The 19,345-nt window shown below is 33.5% G+C and overlaps 1 protein-coding gene across 2 annotated transcripts in view; it reads left to right on the plus strand.

Annotated features, from left to right (window-relative positions):
- Positions 1–19,345, plus strand: part of LOC140142772 (glycine receptor subunit alphaZ1-like) — a 312,910-nt gene that overhangs the window by 78,680 nt on the left and 214,885 nt on the right. For both annotated transcript variants that reach the window (XM_072164764.1, XM_072164763.1), the window contains exon 3: positions 12,903–12,970. In XM_072164764.1, coding sequence (XP_072020865.1) covers positions 12,903–12,970 — 68 coding nt within the window. The remainder of the gene's footprint in view (positions 1–12,902; positions 12,971–19,345) is intronic.

The following is a 19,345-nucleotide window of genomic DNA, read 5'->3' on the forward strand; positions in this document are numbered from 1 at the left end:
ATTTGTTGTAGTATGTACTATTTATTATTCCACGTGTATTTTGTGTGTTTGTGTTATTTTACCTAGAGTATTGAGAGTCAAAGGAAAAGTATCGTATGTTAGAATAAGGATACAATGTCGGATATAAGACAATAATACCGCAAGCAATGGCATCTTTTAAGGCTTACACGGACAAACACTGTAACTTTATCTCAAAGCTAACAGATGCAATGTTACACAAACGAAACTGTGTCAAGAAACTCACTTGACCAACTTTTGTCATATCTTAACGTACAATCTGGGCCGTCACACTCATATCAATCCCTGTATACATGGTATAAAAAGTGAGTAGTCAAGTAGCCGGTCGGCCTTTTTTTATTTTTATTTTTTTTGGAAATGACCCAAAATCTGTAAATAATTTGCAATTTGAGTATATACAACAAAAAATGGTTCTCTTACACAAGACACACCACCACATGTATGATTGCGCATTAATTTTGTGACTGACTTCATTTTTGCAAATGTGTGGCTTATCTTATAGTATATTATTACTCGAGAATCCTTGATATAATAGTAATGTAGACCGACCGTTCTTTTTCTTAAACCGATTGTATGCTTGTGTTGTGTTTTTTACCTGCAGTATTAAAGTATCGGATATTACAATAAGGATGCAATGTCAGATATAAGAGTGTATTACCGCAAGCAATGGCATCTTTTGAGGCTTACACGGACAAACATTGTAATAATTACTTCAAATCTAACATATGCATTGTTAAATCGGTGAAGCCGCGTGACTCTCGGTTATGACAATAAAAGCCAAAATTGGTTTAGGTTTGAGCCAGTAGAACAACACAATTATTATAAATAACTATCAATTTTGACGCGACGTGGTGTAAAATCTTCCAACATACAATTTTTATATTTAATGAGTTCTTGGATTGAAGATTAGGCCTAAAGATGATATATCGAAAGCATAAGTTAATAAAAAGTATAAAAGCATCAAAATGATCTATAGCCGAGATTTGCTATTTTATATAATGTTTGTAAATAAGTACATAAGTACATTCATAACTATTTCTTGATATTTAAATCACAATTAAACTACCATTAAAAAAACGATACATGCAGACAGGTACCTATCAAACATTTCGTGAATCTTGAATCTGCAATTTAAACACGTACATCAAAGATGATTTACAAGCTAAACCTGCAATGCGTGTAGAATACTTTATGGACAACGATTATGTCAACAAAATTAAGAATATGGTATCCAGGAAGACATTGATACCATTGCTATTAATACTACGACTCGATCAAAAATCCACCGAGCGAGATTTGGCGTTTTACGCTCAGCAATTTTGGTAAGTGAACACACGTGGTGAACTACGTCGACGAATTTGGTATCTTTCGATATCCATCTACCATGAACGATAAAAAGACTAGTTCGCGTCTAAAATTCTGACAACTAGACAGAAAATGCCGAATTGCGCAGGTCGGCAACCTATCACAGCGCGCCTTTGCCCTGACGTCAGACGCGATTTAGTCTTTTTTTTTTATCTCTGTCTTTCATTATAGCTATGTTTTTTGCTTCTGCTTAGATGAGTTCAAGAGTTGAATTGTGTAATAATTATTCTTAATAGTCTTGTGGATAGTGATGAAGTCCAATTGGTCAGCGATTAATAATTAATGTATTAAGGGCTCAACATTTGCGTAAGAAAATCACATAAACAGCGCCAAAATACGTGTGCAGTATTTAATGGGGGAAATGTTACATTTTACAAGCAGAGGGTAGCAAAATTTGCATAACCGCGTGAAAACAGAAAGCAACCTGAATAACAATTTAAAAGAAGTTTTAAAGGTAAAATTAAGGGTATAATCATAACATGACAACAAAGGGTGAAATAATAGATAGTATTTCGCTTTCGGGTATCAAAACGGAAACAAAAAAAACCGTATCCAATTGATTGTTACCGCTTCAGTTTTAAGTGTTTATTGAAACTATTTCCACATCTATTGAACTGATGAGACCAAGTCAAAACATTATCACAGTTTGAATGACAAAAAAGTCTTTCCAAACAACGTTATTAATACACACTAATTGATATAAAAAGATCACTAGTAAGACATATAATAAATAACTTAAATAAATAAGATACATTAAGTAGAAATTGGAAAGACAATATTACAGAATCGCATACAGGTATATTATTTAAGAAATAAAGGGTAATGCATTATCCTTTACACCCAAATAATGTGTCCGAGGCAGTAAAAACGTAAATAATGGGTGAGGCGCAGCGGAACCCATTATTTAAACATTTTACTGCCGAGGACACATTATTTGCGTGTACAGAGATAATGCTGCACCCTTTATTTCTATTCTATTACCAGAAAATAGTGCGATTTAAAGAGAAAATATCACTTTTTGGCACAAATATTTTAAGTTGTTTACTTCAAGGTGGAGCTCGTACGCGTAAGTGATATACATAGAAAATAATGAATACGATTTCAGCAAAATGATTTCAAAATATTCTGCCACATGAAGATTAATTAAGTGCTTGTACTAGGGGAAAATGACGTAACCATCGATATTTGCTGACATTCGGGAAGCGAATACACTAAATTTGTCTCCTGAATAAAACGTTAGGTATTCCATCTTATGTTTCAATTACGTTTTTACATAATAGACGACATATTGAATTATATTATCTTACTTTCAACGTAATAGTCAATTGTCAAAATATGAGCTGTAATTATATTTTTTATAAAATGAATATACAAATGAGTGAAAACAATGTATTTTCTTTTTTTATTTAACTCATAGCATGGATTGCAGCTGGTTTAAAAATTTATGAAATGCATGGAAAAAAGATCATTTATAATGAAACAAATTATTTCACCTGCTTTAATACTATAATGATGAACAATGATAATATAATTATGTTGTTGGATTTAAAAAAAAAGAAAAGTAATGATTAATTTTGAACAACCTGTTAGTCAGCATAGTTGTCAAAATCATAAAATTGCGAAACAAAATACAAATGAATAAGAATTAAAAGGAGGCAGATCATAAGAAACACAGTGGTTATGTATTTTGGACAGATCTTCTTTTTGTTCTATTTTATTATTTCAAAAACGTTTGTATTATGATAAATAGAGCCCCATAACTTTACTAAAATCATTCACTTCACATTTTCAACCCTGAATTTGAACAACGAATAATGTCACCAGGGGCCTGCTCAATAGATCTAATCATAATTATACTCTATGGAAAAAGCACAGTTATGGATGAGATATCATATTGTTACACAGGATGCAATGAGATATAGTAAAAATGCATATTATTTTCTCCTTGTTTCTTGCTGACTGGCAATATAACCAGAAGGTTATTGACAGCTTTAAGGGCAACCTGTGTGAGTTATAGTATATAACCTTATAAGAACCGAAACTCAATAACGATTTCGGGAGTAACAGCATCTAAAGCATATTTTGGTCACATATGATATATTTAGAGGCAATTCAAAATCAGGATTTAAAATATTATCAAAAATTGACCATTAAATGTCCAGAGGCTAAACATTACGCTCATGACGTCTGTGCATGATATTCACACAAAACCATAATGCACCATCACACATTGACAAAAATATCACAGACTTTATTATGATTTTTTTTTTATAACATAATATGCTTTTGGCTATCTTTTGTCAGAAGTTTGTGCTCATTTGAATTGATAAAGCTGATTAAGCACATGACTGGTAGAATTGATACCTATATTAAATAAATCTAATTTCCAATTAAACGACGAAATAAGCTGAGACATTTTTGCGATATCCACCACCATAGGCGGCGGAAGCGGTTAACGACGGGCAGTCACTTCCATCTATTTTTTTTCAAAGGGGGACGTCCCCCTGAAAATGCTTGTTAGACAAAATGGTTTGTAGCCCAAATGGGTATCACATCAAATGGCTATTATAATTAATGGTTATAGACCAGATGGATATTAGACCAAATGGTTATTGGACTAAAATGGTTTTAGTCGTATTGGTTAAGAGATTAAATGATTTGTGGTCTAAATGGTCATAGGATCAAATGGCTATTAGACCAAATGAATATTGGACGCAATGGATATATACCTTATGGGTTTAGATCAAATGGATGTAGAAGAAATTGGTATTAGATCAAATGGTAGTAGACCAAATGGCAAATATCCAGCAGCAGTTACTTAGTTAAATGGCTAAAACTTGTTCCTGCAATCCCATTGGGGGTAGTGGGTGTGTGTGTGGGCGGGTGGGGGGGGGTGGGGTGTGTATTTCGTTTTGTTTTTTCATTTATTTTCATAATTTTATTATTTTGGCAACCATGCTTACTCTCTTAATGTAACTAAATTAAATATTAACTTTATGGCAAGTGAAATAATTTTCTTTAAATAAATAAAATAAAACAAATAATTGACAATTACATAGTTTTCATCCATTTGCCAAATTAATTCAATAAAACATAATTAGAAAAAATATTGACTATTGACTTTTGGGCGGAAAGTGCTATTTATAATTTGATATGTTTGCAATTGTGCACAACTAATTGACACATAAGATGGAACACAACGTTGGTTTGTATTGTCTGTAAATAAAAGTGGCTGCAACATTGTCCCCTAGGAGAGGCACTCATGTGGTAGAATATTGTGAAATAATTTTGCTGAAATCGTATTTATTAATTTCACTATTCATTTGTTAACATGAATAATATTTATTATAAACTACTGAAATATTGTCATCGCAGTTCGTATGCAGCATTTTAACTATGTTTTAATCATTATTATACCAGTAGCATGTAATTATATGACAATATTTTGGCTTTTTGTATTATATTTATTTTATTTTTTAGTATTACAATAACATTACCTTACATTACATTACATTACATTACATTACATTACATTACATTACATTACATTACATTACATTACATTACATTACAATCAGCTTTTAAACTTAACAGTAAAACATTGGTTCAAATAAAACATTGGCACTTACATGAAAAGGAAAGTCTACATAGTTGAATCATTTTCTTACGATCCGTGACCATTCATAGCATTCCTTTGTTTCTCTGTGGATTTGACTAGATGGACATATTCTAAGAAAAAATAGCTCCTATGTCCCTCCCAAAAATGGCGGGAAAATCTATTTATAGCTCATTTTTCGAAATGGCCGCCGGTGACATTTTGAAAAACATGAATATCTATATACCATGTTCTGGATAGGCTATAATGACAAATAATATGCCGTTTTCCACTATCTTTGGCATGCCCAACCTGTTAAGATAAAATTCAAAGTGTTGAGAGGTCATCTTGACCCCTAAATCCAAGATGGCCGCCAGTTCCATATTGAAAAACATGAAAATCGATATATCATGAAGTGGATAGGCTATAATAAGAAACAATGTGTCGTTTTCAACTATATTTGGCATGCAAAACCATTTAAGATCATATTTAAAGAGTTTGGGGTCACATTGACCCCGAAATCCAAGATGGCCGCCAGCGCCATATTGACAAAAACATTAAAACCTATATACCATGAAGTAGATAGGCTATACTGACAAACAATGTGTCGTATTCCACTATTTTTGGCATGCCAAATCTTTTTTGTCATATTCAAGGTGTTTGGGGTCATCTTGAACCTTAAATCCAAGATGGCCGCCAGCGCCATATTGAAAAACATGAAAATCGATATATCATGAAGTGAATTGACTATAATAACCAACAATGTGTCGTTTTCAACTATTTTTGGCATGCAAAACCATTTAAGATCATATTCAAAGAGTTTGGGTCACCTTGACTCCTAAATCCAAGATAGCCGACAGCACCATATTGACAAAAAACATGAAGTGGATAGGCTATACTGACAAATATTCCACTATTTTTGGTATGCCAAACCTTTTCATGTCGTATTCAAAGTGTTGGGGGGCATCCTGACCTCTAAATCCAAGATGACTGTCTAAGCCATGTCGAAAAACATGAACATCGATTTTCAAGATGTGACACACATGAGGCCAATGCTTATTTTTACTCAATTACCTATACTATAGATTTTGAAAGTGTTACTTTTGTTCTTTCAGGAAAGTTGCACGTTAAGAGCATGTGATGGAGAACAGAACAGACACTGAAGAGCTACAGAGCAACCAACAGACTGATAAACTAGAATGCGTGCTGAAAGATCATTGCCCTGTAAAAGACAGTTTAGAAAAAGTAGAGAAATGGGAGAACATTAAGGACAATTTTTTACAATGAAAGGGCCTTGATAAATTTCAACATGTCAATACAACAGTGGAATGGGATAAAGGACCTTTTAGAGGGCAATGATCTTTCAGCATGCATTCTAGTTTATCAGTCTCTTGGTTGCTCTGTAGCTCTTCAGTGTCTGTTCTCCATCACATGCTCTTAACGTGCAACTTTCCTGAAAGAACAAAGGTAACACTTTCAAAATCTATAGTATAAGTAATTGAGTAAAAATAAGTATTGGCCTCATGTGTGTGAATTTTTCGACATGGCTTAGACAGTCATCTTGGATTTAAGGGTCAAGATGCCCCCAAACACTTTGAATACGACATGAAAAGGTTTGGCATGCCAAAAATAGTAGAATATTTGTGAGTATAGCCTATCCACTTCATGTTTTTGTCAATTTAGGAGTCAAGGTGACCCCAAACTCTTTGAATATGATCTTAAATGGTTTTGCATGCCAAAAATAGTTGAAAACGACACATTGTTGGTTATTATAGTAAATCCACTTCATGATATATGGATTTTCATGTTTTTCAATATGGCGCTGGCGGCATGAACTCCAAACACTTTGAATATGACAAAAATATTTGGCGTGCCAAAACTAGTGGAAAACGACACATTGTTTGTCAGTATAGCCTATCCACTTCATGGTATATAGATTTTCATGTTTTTGTCAATATGGCGCTGGCGGCCATCTTGGATTTAGGGTAAATGTGACCCCAAACTCTTTGAATATGATCTTAAACGGTTTTGCATGCCAAATATAGTTGAAAACGACACATTGTTTGTTATTATAGCCTATCCACTTCATGATATATCGATTTTCATGTTTTTCAATATGGAACTGGCGGCCATCTTGGATTTAGGGGTCAAGATGACCTCTCAAAACTTTTTATCTTAAAAGGTTGGGCATGCCAAAGATAGTGGAAAACGGCATATTATTTGGCATTATAGCCTATCCCGAACATGGTATATAGATATTCATGTTTTTCAAAATGTCACCGGCGGCCATTTTGAAAAATGAGCTATAAATAGATTTTCCCGCCATTTTTGGGAGGGACATAGGAGCTATTTTTTCTTAGAATATGTCCATCTAGTCAAATCCACAGAAAAACAAAGGTATGCTATGAATGGTCACGGATCGTAAGAAAATGATTCAACTAACATTATTCATTCCGTTGATTTCAATCGTTATATTTTAAAATGATGGAAGTATTGTCAATAAACATTTAAAACTGAGTGAAGTGAATGAATATTAGACTCAAGTTAATCTCAATACCGATATTGTCATGTGCAGTTAGGGCCCAATGATTTAGTTTCATCGATCTTAAATACAATAGACTTCGGTGTTTAGTTTACATTTTGCATGGCGATGTATTTATTTTATCCTTGGTTAGGTAGTGATGCCTTTTTGCTGCGTTATTTTTGTACAACTATATATATGCGCAGTCTCACTGTAACATATGATATTTCCCCTAATATTCAGTCCCATTTTCTCTTTCGTTGTTTGGCTGTTTTTCCTAACCATTTTGATGCTATTTTCACGCAAATCTTGAGCCATTGATAAGTATGTCAAAACGTTAATTCTCAATCCACGTGAAAAATTAAATAAAAACAACAACAACAACAACAACAAAATCAGTAGAGACTAATTATCTCATAGTCAATTCAATAGGAAAGCTATCATTAAAGAAACACTCCAGCAATCACAACATTATGCCTTATATGTTAGAAAAATCACATGAAGACTGGCGACAATTGAATATAAATAACCATGACGCCATTGCACTAGACAATTTCGGCGCGGGAACTTTGAATACCGCGTGTTGAGAGCTGGCTGTTTTTATTCGTTTTTATGGTCAATATGAGTTTGTTTTAGATAAAACCATGTGATTCGTGCTTGATAATTGTTTTACAAACAAATAAGATGTGGTTGCCGGAGTGTTCCTTTAAAGATAGATGCATACCAAGAGACATCAACCTCGTTGAGTTTAATTCCTCACGTACGTTATCAAAACTCTTGAACGTAAAACATGAAATAACGCCCGGTTGGTTTTGATCGAGTTATAGTATTAATAGCAATTTTATTTCATATCAATGCTTTCCTGGATGACAGACGCTTATTTTTCTTGATATGATCGGTCCATAAAGTATTCTACCCTGTATATATTGCAGTTTTATCTTGTAAATTATCTTTGTAGTACGTGGGTAATTTTAGAAGAAATTACGATTCAAGTAATGTTTAATACGTGCCTTTCAGTACTTTTTTTCGGTTGGTGTGTTAGTGATATTAAACTATACAAGATCTTAAAGCCGAACAAAATCCGTCAATATTAGCTAAGCTGCGAGTGTACGTTCCACCTGTCCACTCAAATGCCCCTTTTAAACAATCAAACAATCAAACACTTACTCATACACCAAATAAACCTTATTTAACATAAAACATATAGGCCAGCTCATTTGGTATTTTCTGACTTGCAATAAACTCGTGTTTTCGATACAATATGTTTGATCATTTCAATGCATGTATTCATGTAGCTGTACTCCTGCATGAAAGAAAACATCAATGGTTTTTACATAATTAAATTTCAATCCATTGTTAACAGCATGAAAGAAAACAGCAATGGTTTTTACATTGAAATGTAACAATTTCAATCCATTGTTAACATCAAATTCAACTACAAAATAGTGATGTAACATTTGAATGATTCACAAACATCGTTTATACACCAAAGGTATCAATTTAGTATTAACGCAGAATGTTGACTCCAGACTCACAAGAACTTAAATTTTGTTGTTAAAGCGAGTCGGCGCAGCGGTTGTTCCGTCGCTTTGCATCACTCATCACTGGAGTCCGGGTTCAAGCCCCGGCCATGCCTAAGAACGGTATGGGCACTTAGTTTATCCCGATCCACGTTTGCTCTCGCAGGTTTCTAAATTTCAAAATAGTGTTTGGTTATCAAAAAACTCTCTTCAGCCAATGGAATTCGGAAAGCTGCACAGAAAATTGGTGGATGTTACAATCTAAGTGGGAATATGTTTGCAATTGCGATTGTTGATACGATCTGATTCTGATGATTCACCACATACAGCGTACTTAATTAATGCACTATATTCTACTATGATCAGCAGATGAGATGTTTGAGTAAATGGTGAAGCAATCGCAAACATCATTGAATATTTCACATAACGTCACTTCAAAATGAAGGAAACAAAAACTGACAACTTCTGATAATGGTACTGCTCTGCTAGCTCAAACCAAAACAAATGTAATCATTTCCTTTATTGATGGATCTAGACTACTCTATCTACAAAATAATAAAATTATAACATTTAGCTAAACGTCTGAATCCTAAAACTAGAGAGCCGATTGTACGGCAAGATATGTGTGGTTTCCAGACACAGTTTCGTTGATGTAACATTACATCTGTTAGCTCAGAGGTAATATTACAGTGTTTGTCCGTGTAAGCCTCAAAAGATTCCATTGCTTGCGGTAATACCGTCATATATCCGGCATTGCATCCTTATTTTAACATCCGATACTTATCCACGTAATCTCAATACTCCAGTTCAAAAAAGAAGAACATGTCAGATCAACACACAATATAGGTGGAATAAAAGAAAACACCTTTATCGTTAGAACTGAGAATAAAAACGGTCTCAGTTAGTCAATCAAAATCTGTCGAAATGCATATAGTATATGTTTGCGTAACATATGATATGTATTTGTCCTTGGCAACCTAGTATCTCGGATCCTTGAAATATCTCATTGTTTGCTTAAATTGCTAAAATACGCTTTGGTGGTAAATATTTTGTGACTCTTTTGCTAAATCGGAATTTGATATGTAGCTCTAGGTTGTGGATTCGGATTTAATTGATAATTTGCTAGTGGTAAGCGGTAATAACAAGGCTTCTCCCCAGTAGAGATGGTATTTTTTTGACAATAAGTATAGGCATTTCATTCAATATATAGTCTTAAGCATACATAAAATCTTAGATCTTCTCGTACTGTCTTTTGTCCTACATGTTCTACATACAGAAATGATGTTTCCGAAACTATTATTACAAAGTTCATACCAATACAATCGCATTGATTTTTTTCTTGTATGTCAATATCCACGAGGGGTGATAAACAATGAATGATTAAAGCGGCGTTTCTTACAATAGATAAGTCCATGTATTATAAAGGATAATTTGTCCACAAATATATGTAATAAACATTTTATGATCTGAAATTAGACGCCGCGGGTTACAAATCTACCAGTTGATGTTACTAAAACCTACAGGGTCAGCCTCTCTACTGGTCAGTTGGAACAGATTTCCCAGTTTTTATGTTTTCACCTTTTATAGTGACTTCAGAAAGTTTACATCATCCATGAAAAAAATGCACTTAATGTAAATTTATCGGGTATTGTTATATACAAAATACAAACAGAGGCAATATACCTGGTTTGGAATTGAAAAACTAATGTTTTTTAATTTGTTGTTATTTTAGTTTCATTTTTGATTAAATCCTGATTTTAAAAAAGTTAATGCAAAAAACGCCATGATGAGGTTACATTTTCTGATTGACTTATTGCATAGTATTATGTTACTTATAGCGATACGCGCGAAAAGTTCTGACTGTGATCAATGTCACAACTTTGATAGTGAAACGCATTCAGACTAGACACAGCATCGACTGGACAATAAAACTCTTCCATGCCTGTGTCAACGAACCTTTGACTATACGTGTCAAGTGTGCTGATTTGTAATCGAGATCCGGACCTCGATATCGTAAAGAGAGGCAGATAATATATCAGTACCATTTCAAAGTTTAATACTCCTACTTTTTACATTATTATGTTTTGATGAATCCAAGTGAGAGGTATGATCCAAAACATAATAATGATAAAATTGGATGCTTTACGCCCAATATTTATTGGTCTCGCTATGCGTTTTAAAATATTTTAAAACTCATAGCTCGACCAATAAATACGGGCTCAGTCGATAATTTATATCATAATATGTTCGACCAGTGCAGGGATATTATTTATTTTTATTTATTTTTATTTTATTCATCTGGCAATTAACAACAAAATTGAGACGAAACAACAAATTGGGTCCGCTGAGCTGCCAGAGAACACTGAAAAAACAAAAGAGCACTGTCTCCACAAGGCGCAGCGCTCCCAACTCAGCAGACCACACATATACAAATCATATTGGGGAAAAATACAAAGGAAGGCATCAATACAAATTAATCATTATGATCCATATTGAAATTATTTGAGTATAATCTTATGAAATAAAGTGATCGTAATTTTACGAGCACATCGACCTATCGCATCTTTAAAATCTAATATATCCGGTATAATTCGGTCTCTACCTCAAATTCACGGAAATGTTTCGATATCCGTATGAATCGGCCATACGCTGTCAAAGGTCGGAATGTCTTGCACATTGCTTTAAACTTTCACACGTTTACTAAATAGACTTAGGATATCCTTTAATGTTCGGGTGGTGGCATCTACTTATGATTTCACAACACTTAGATCGCTCATTCAATTACCGCATGGCTTTCTCATGCAGACATAATGCACAATTGGGAAGGGATTCTGGTCGATCACCTTGCCAATATTACTGTTCTAGTTTAATGTCTTCCATTCACACACTATGGACCACAATGGCCTCATCCCAATAACCTCAATTAAACAATCAGTGGTGCAAAATTTGACCTCAAGTTGCAGTGTATGAGTTTTTGTACTCAAAAATTCAAAGGTCATTTAATGAATAAACAAATGTGTTGGGGTTAAAGAACTGTGCCCTTAATATATAAGCATGTTGTGCATCCTAGTGATAGCCAAATGACTCGGACACGCATGATATAAATGTCCGTGAAAAATTGTGAATAAGCCAGAGGGAATAGAAAATATTCAATTTGCTTAAATGTATTAACGTCAAATATTAAAGCTATTTACCAATATTTATGAATAACCTCCTTGTATCTGTCTTAATTTAAATCCCTTCATCGTCATTTTATCGTCAGTTCAAATTTCACAATAGCAAAGTTCCAAATGTCCACTTTCTTCTGGTAAAGTAATTTTGTTTCTAAAGTCTGCACAAAAAGTAACTCAGCTGTTATAAATACGCCTATAGATTCAGAACAAATAATTGTTTTCACAATATTTCAACATAGAGAGAAGGGTGATTTATTTACACGTATTGTGATACCCCATTCATCAAATATCGTTGAATATTAACAACACAGTAGTGTTTTTACAGAAAAATACCCGAATTTAAAAGTTGCAGTTCACAGCAACCAATGGTTATAATGCCAGCACTGTAAACACTTAAAGCCCGCCATTATCTTCGCGCTTACTTCAAATCAATACAAATAACTGCAACTTTTAAATTGGGGTATTTTTCTTTTAAAACACTGCTGTATTGTCAATATTGAACAAAATTGGACAAATGGGGTATCAAAATGCGCGTAAATAAATCATCCTTCTTTTTATGTTGAAATATTGTGAAAACAATTATTAGTTCTGAATCTATGTGCCTATATATAACAGCTGAGTTACTTTTTGTGCAGACTTTACATTGTCAGCTGTGTTGACCTTGGTATAATGTATTTATCATATTTGTTTGTTCATATTATTTTTTCCAGGATCTCCCGTGAACGTTAGTATAGGAATACATGTGGAAAGTTTAAGTGCAATTAAGGAATCAACTATGGTAAGTACAATAGGATTTTTTCTTTTGCCTATCCAATACCGTGTCATAATGGATGGGCTGACCAATATTTCGAGTATAGTGGATGCCGACGCATCCGGTATCCACTACGATTTTTTTGAAAAATATCATTACGGCTCTTGCTTTGATAGGAAAGATAATACACAAACAAAATATGAATAATGCATTATATCAAGGCATATTATTATTATTTATTTGTAAACAATTTAATCGCCTTTGATCATAAAAGGGGTTAAACATGAAAGGCCACTGGATAACTTATAAAGGGGCAATTAGCACACAAGGAAATACAACTTACAACTGTATCGACCAATCACCCGGTGTGATCAGCTTGCAATTAGTAACAAAAAAGATATTAAGTAAAAACTGACCACTACCATGCTGTTGGTCATCCATGGAGAAGCAATTACTCAGATACTGGTCGACCGTTTCACCACGACAGGTGAACTTGAGTCGCTTAAGGTTACGTGTGTAATTTAAGATGGGGAGAAGGCATTCTCTAATTTCCTGTCGGTCTAACAGGAGTTGTAACTATCGCATTTCTACTGACATGGATTTTGTCATTATATGGCACTTTGAAAGTAAGTTCTGATCGAGCTTAAGTAAATGGTCCATTTCTTATCGGTATATAAATACGTCTAGCCCTCTTCTTTTGTTCCATTTTCCATTTTATTGTTTTATTTAAGTCTGATCAACTGTGGATTACATCATGTAATGTGAACAGGGCAAAATAATCGTGGTGAGGTCAAGATAATCTTGGACAGGTCAATAAATTTTGAACAAGAGAAATAGTGTTCGTATTTAGAAACACTGGCCACATTATCTGACTTTTGGGACATTCCAACAAACTTATAAGGCATCTAAGTACAGCATTCATATTAATTATTTGGATGGAATGATCAAACTATAGAGGGCTCCAATCTAGAATTTATATATTTAAACCATCAGCGCTAAACTGAATTAATTATGCAAGTTTATGCATATTATATTTAAATGAAGATGTTAAACAAACAATACGGATGTATATTCAATGACACTAAGAACACCTTTATTGAATAATGCAAATTAGTTTATATTATATCTCTTAAAGTAAGCCTGCATAATTGAATAATGCCCACGCACCCTCTCCCAAGAAAGCGAGAAGATTCCGATTATGTAGATTACAAAACAGGAGCCATTTGGTCTTACATCTCACCAACGAAGGATGTTTGTACACCTAAAATGATATACAATGCAGTACAGACCACGAGACTAGTTGTAGGTAATCTACAACAATCCGCAGCCTAACCCAATCAAAAAAAGGTCGAGGAAGTAGGTACCCAGGAATATGAGTTGATTTGGCTTAGGAAACTTTTTGTTAAGCTGCTACCCCCTTACATACCACTTCTTGTGTATTTAGTTTACGCAGGAGGCCAATGTATAAATGAAACACATGATTTTAAATTGGATGTTCGTCATAGCATATTGTTGCGTTCAGTGAAATGCTTTGCTCCAGAAATACGTCATCAAACGCAAGATAGTTTTACAAACGTCAACAATATGTTAACTCTAATACCAAATGTTAACTCTAAAATTAGTACTACAAATCGGTAACGGGCTATTCCAGATAACCAATACACCCCGTAGGGAAGACATGACTTTGATCTCCCCCACATTGAGTTTGAAATTCAACGGGGTTACTTAAATGGGGGACTCCATTTGAATTTCACACTACCTGTGTGGAGATTAGGGCCCTGTTTTCCATAGGATGTATGTATTTTATATGGAATAGCCCAATGGTGTTTTTAGTGAAATCAGTTTGTTAATCTAGTATAATACCTAATAGTACAAGATGTGCGCATCGCATTAATTGCATAGTTGCATGTTACAAGATATTAGATAATAAACTCCAGCGTAATCCGTCGACATATCATATTAACGTACGCTACGGTATCACCGACATATTGGAAATAATAATATGAAGGAGGCCATCACCCTCATATGAGTTATGGTTCACCCTCATGTGAGTTATGGTTAGGTTCACCTATGCATAATGAAGTAAATGAGCAAAATGCTATCAAAAGTATAGCGCATTCAAAAATAGTGTAATTAACCTATTGCTTTCTTGATTCCCGATGGATGTGCATGCTAGAAGCATAAAAATAACCAGCAATTACAGTGGTAGTGTATAGTTTACAGGATTGTTTTTACCTTGATTTAATTGTAGTTTGGTTGCAGAGTACGCTGTAAATATCGCTTATAACCGGAAGCGCAGATTTACGTGGATTACTCGGGAATATATCTTAGGCGGGCATTTACCTGTCTTTAGATTCATACAAAACTAGTATGTATTTATATACTATCAGAGGTATAGAAATCACCTGAGATTTTAATACGGATTGCTTCAGGGCACAATGATGGTATTACCGGCTATGCAACATGTTTTGTGCTAATATATGCAACAAAGTTTAAACTGTTTTATTTACTATACGTCCTGTGTATGTTTCTTATTTTCAAGCAGCCAAACAGAATAATATGCTTAACAAACTTAATTCTGTGGGTGTGGATTTAGAAAAAAGAACTTGTGTGATTAACTAGTCACTGTGTACATAAGGGAATTGTAAGAATATTATAGATGGACCCCACCCCAGTTCGTGATGATTATCTGTCCGAATGACACTTGAAATAGTAGCTAAACGTCAGAAAGATATTTTGAGATGAAAGATACCTATTCTGGATAAATAATTTATTGTTGTGCAAGTCTATCGTTTTAAATATAATATACTTTCTGTATTCACTTCAGTTTGAAGTGAATTATTCGTTGCTAGTGACAGAAAGAAAATGTCAAGATTCATAGATCCTTGCCCTTACGTGTAAAATTGGCCTGCTTTCGTAAGTAGGACACACTAGCAATGAACGTATAATTCACATGAATTAAATACGTAAAGTAGGTCTTTAAAATGCGTTTAATTTTTATGACCTCATAGGTATTGAAAGTAATACTATCTTTAACGACAATTTGTCCGTGGGCTATCCTCTCAGGTTATACGTATATCTCAATCAAGCAAATAATTTGATCATTGTTTGAAAACTGATACCGACGAAGCGACCATCACTGTGGGATACTGACTGCAGATGTCTTAAGCTTAAAGGCGCACATAAAAATAACAAATGTGGAAATAAGACTACAACTGGTATATATAATATTAAATAATTACTCTGATAAATATTAAATATCATAAGTAAAGAATTATTGCGATCATAATTATTACCCCCTTTTCCTCATTCTCAGCCTTCATGTTAATGGGAAACAATGCTAACAACATTAGTCTTTCTGTAGACTTATTGACCGTGTATGGAGTTTGAAGCGTGTAACATTCATTATGAACCAATTTTGATTGATGTGAGATCAATGACTGTTTTAAAATGTCCATATATGTCGGAGTTTAATAGTGAGGTAAACACCGACACACAGAAACAATATAATCAGTTTATTGGACATTGCTTTTCAAGTTGCTGTTTGCGTGTACACTCTTCTCGTTATGAAAATTTACCTGAAAACTGCAAATAAATATTAAAATCAAAATGTTGTAGTATTACTATTATTATTTTATATGACAATGCATTAGTTGAAGATAAGCCACAAAATATTTAGATTAATTTGGTAAAGCTTCATCTAAGGATTCTGTCTGTATTCTGGTCACCCAGAGAAATGCACCGTCTTATGATGAGTAGCGTAATACACTTTAATTTGCAGGTTCATTGCCAATAACCTAATTTGAAATAGGAATCTTTACTTTAACTATATACCACATGTCCTTCTTCCTTGAGTGCATACCAGTAGAGACAAATGAGTCAAGTGCCATCCCGCGGCAAAGTAATAATACGAAATCTAGTTCTATTATCGGAAATCGATGGCACCTTATTTGATCCTTTCATCTTTTGGGTTTGTTTTGTAGATTGTGTTTATGTGGCAATCTAACACCTTAATCATTGCTATGGTAATGACCATATCGCTTGATGCACCTGCCACAACAGAAGAAGCTACATATTTTGATGACACACCGTCACGCGGTTTTTCTATTGATGAATTTAAGTTTAAGCATAAATTCATTTCAGTCGTAATGAAAAATCTGTATCATTTTCTTTCAGGTTATTATGACATTATGGTGTTAACAAATCCAGCTAAACATTAGGGTAACCCTGTATAAATATGTTTTTAATAAATACATAAATAAATAAATAAATAAATAAATAAATAAATAAATAAATAAATAAATAAATAAATAAATAAATAAATAAATAAATAAATAAATAAATAAATAAATAAATAAATAAATAAATAAATAAATAAATAAATAAATAAATAAATACATACATACATACACACATACATACATACATACATAAATAAATAAATTAATAAATTAGAGAAATAAGCGCATTAAACATCGCAATTGTAAAGTAATGGCTTAAGATAACAAACCGACCAGTTTGAATTCTCAGATGGCACGCCTGTAAACTTTCAATTTCCCCTTTCCTTTTAATGGAAAATTAATTTATATTGAAAAGAACAACATTGATAAACAATAACCTTATCATTGTCATTGGATGTTTTTAATTGTTTGTTTTTATGTGTTTGTTTATTTGCTTGTTTGAAATGCAAGATACGGGACCTCTAAGAGGATATTTACCGAAAAACTTCGGACTGAAAGTAGCAAAGTAAGATAGAAAATATTTTATTCTTATGATCTATTAGTCGAAGATAAGCCACACCATATTTATATTAAATCATTCAACCTGTAGTAACCTAAGGATTATATTAACACTTTTGAACCACTTTTAATTTTCTTTTTAATGAGCACTATTCCCAGGGAGTCTCGCCCATCAACATAATTATAGCTGAACTAAACTAAATTATATAGCAGTCTTCGTTACAAAATGATTTCCAATATAAATAACAGGTTATTATTGAGTACAATGTTAGGTGTGAAAATCTTTGAGGCCATCACAATCATGTTACTATGATACAGGCAAGCACACCATTTCCATCATTGGGCAATTTTATTTATGGAAAATAATTATAGAAAATACAACCCAGGGGCACGTTAACGTCTAAAGATTGATTCCCTGGTTAAAATCTGTAACAAATAGTAAAAAAATAAGAGTTGGTTAAAAGCTCGGTTATATTTTGTATTATCTTGATAGTAGAACATAATTTAGTTTATATTTCAATAAACAATGAGCGATTCTATGTTTTCAAATAGTGGAATCTGCCTTTCAGTCACCAACTCGCTTGACTAGAGACACGTGAGGGCGCTGTTCGGGGCAAACGCACAACCTACGTGACAACAGTGAGATATAAATTGCTGATAGTACATGAAGCCGTCCCTATTTCTCCCAGTTTTGTTCTGTATTTCATTAGGAGCCAAAGTTTAACTTTATATTTTATTAACATGATTAAAGGATAACTTTATGCGTTCTTCTGTATTATGGACAGCCAGAGCCAGCGTGCTTGATATTACATGCAGTGCATTGTACTTTTACCTTTAGCCATACAAGTTATGTAATAGAAAAAGGGTGAAAATCAAGCCATTACAAGACACATAACTAGGCGAGCGTTGTTCAACTACATTTATAGCGCCCCAAAGCCAGTTGAATCAAGTCCTACCTTCCATGAAAATAATAATAGGAAGTCTAGTTATCGAAAATCTATGCCGCCGTATTTGTACTCTTTGATCTGTTGGGTTTGTTTTGTAGATTATGTTTACGTGGCAATCTAACGCTTTAATCATTGCTAAGGTAATGACCATATCGCTTGATGCACCTGCCACAGAAAATGAGTTACACATATTTGTTTTGATGACACACATTCGTCTATTGATGTTCTGGCGTAAATTCATTTCAGAAGTCAAGATCATCTGTAACGTTAATGTTATTAGGGCATAGTTGTGAATTAACCATGGTATTTTTGAAGCAGAATTAAATGTTGAAATGTTCAAGAAAAATACACATCGAAACTCTGTATTTTCTCCTGTCTTTCCCTGCTTTAATATATATACATTTACATTCTTATAATATCACACAAGTAAATCTTCTCCTTTTAAAAGGCAAAGTAATCAATTGCAATTTCGCTGAATTTTATTTTCGTGGCTTCACTTGGCAACTTTCTTGGTAGCGAGAGCACTCAATTATCAATATTACTTTTGTAATTTAATTACATTATTGTATCATATTCTACTTTTAGTGCCAATATCAAATTGGGTATTTTATGCTCAATCACACGAATTGGCTTAGGAACCCATGGAATCTAATACCGCAATCGATTTCTAGTTTAAATTTCCATTATTTTGATATTGTTAAGATAAAGAAACCATA

Source organism: Amphiura filiformis, chromosome 20 (assembly GCF_039555335.1).
Source record: "Amphiura filiformis chromosome 20, Afil_fr2py, whole genome shotgun sequence".
Classification (NCBI taxonomy): Eukaryota; Metazoa; Echinodermata; class Ophiuroidea; order Amphilepidida; family Amphiuridae; genus Amphiura; species Amphiura filiformis.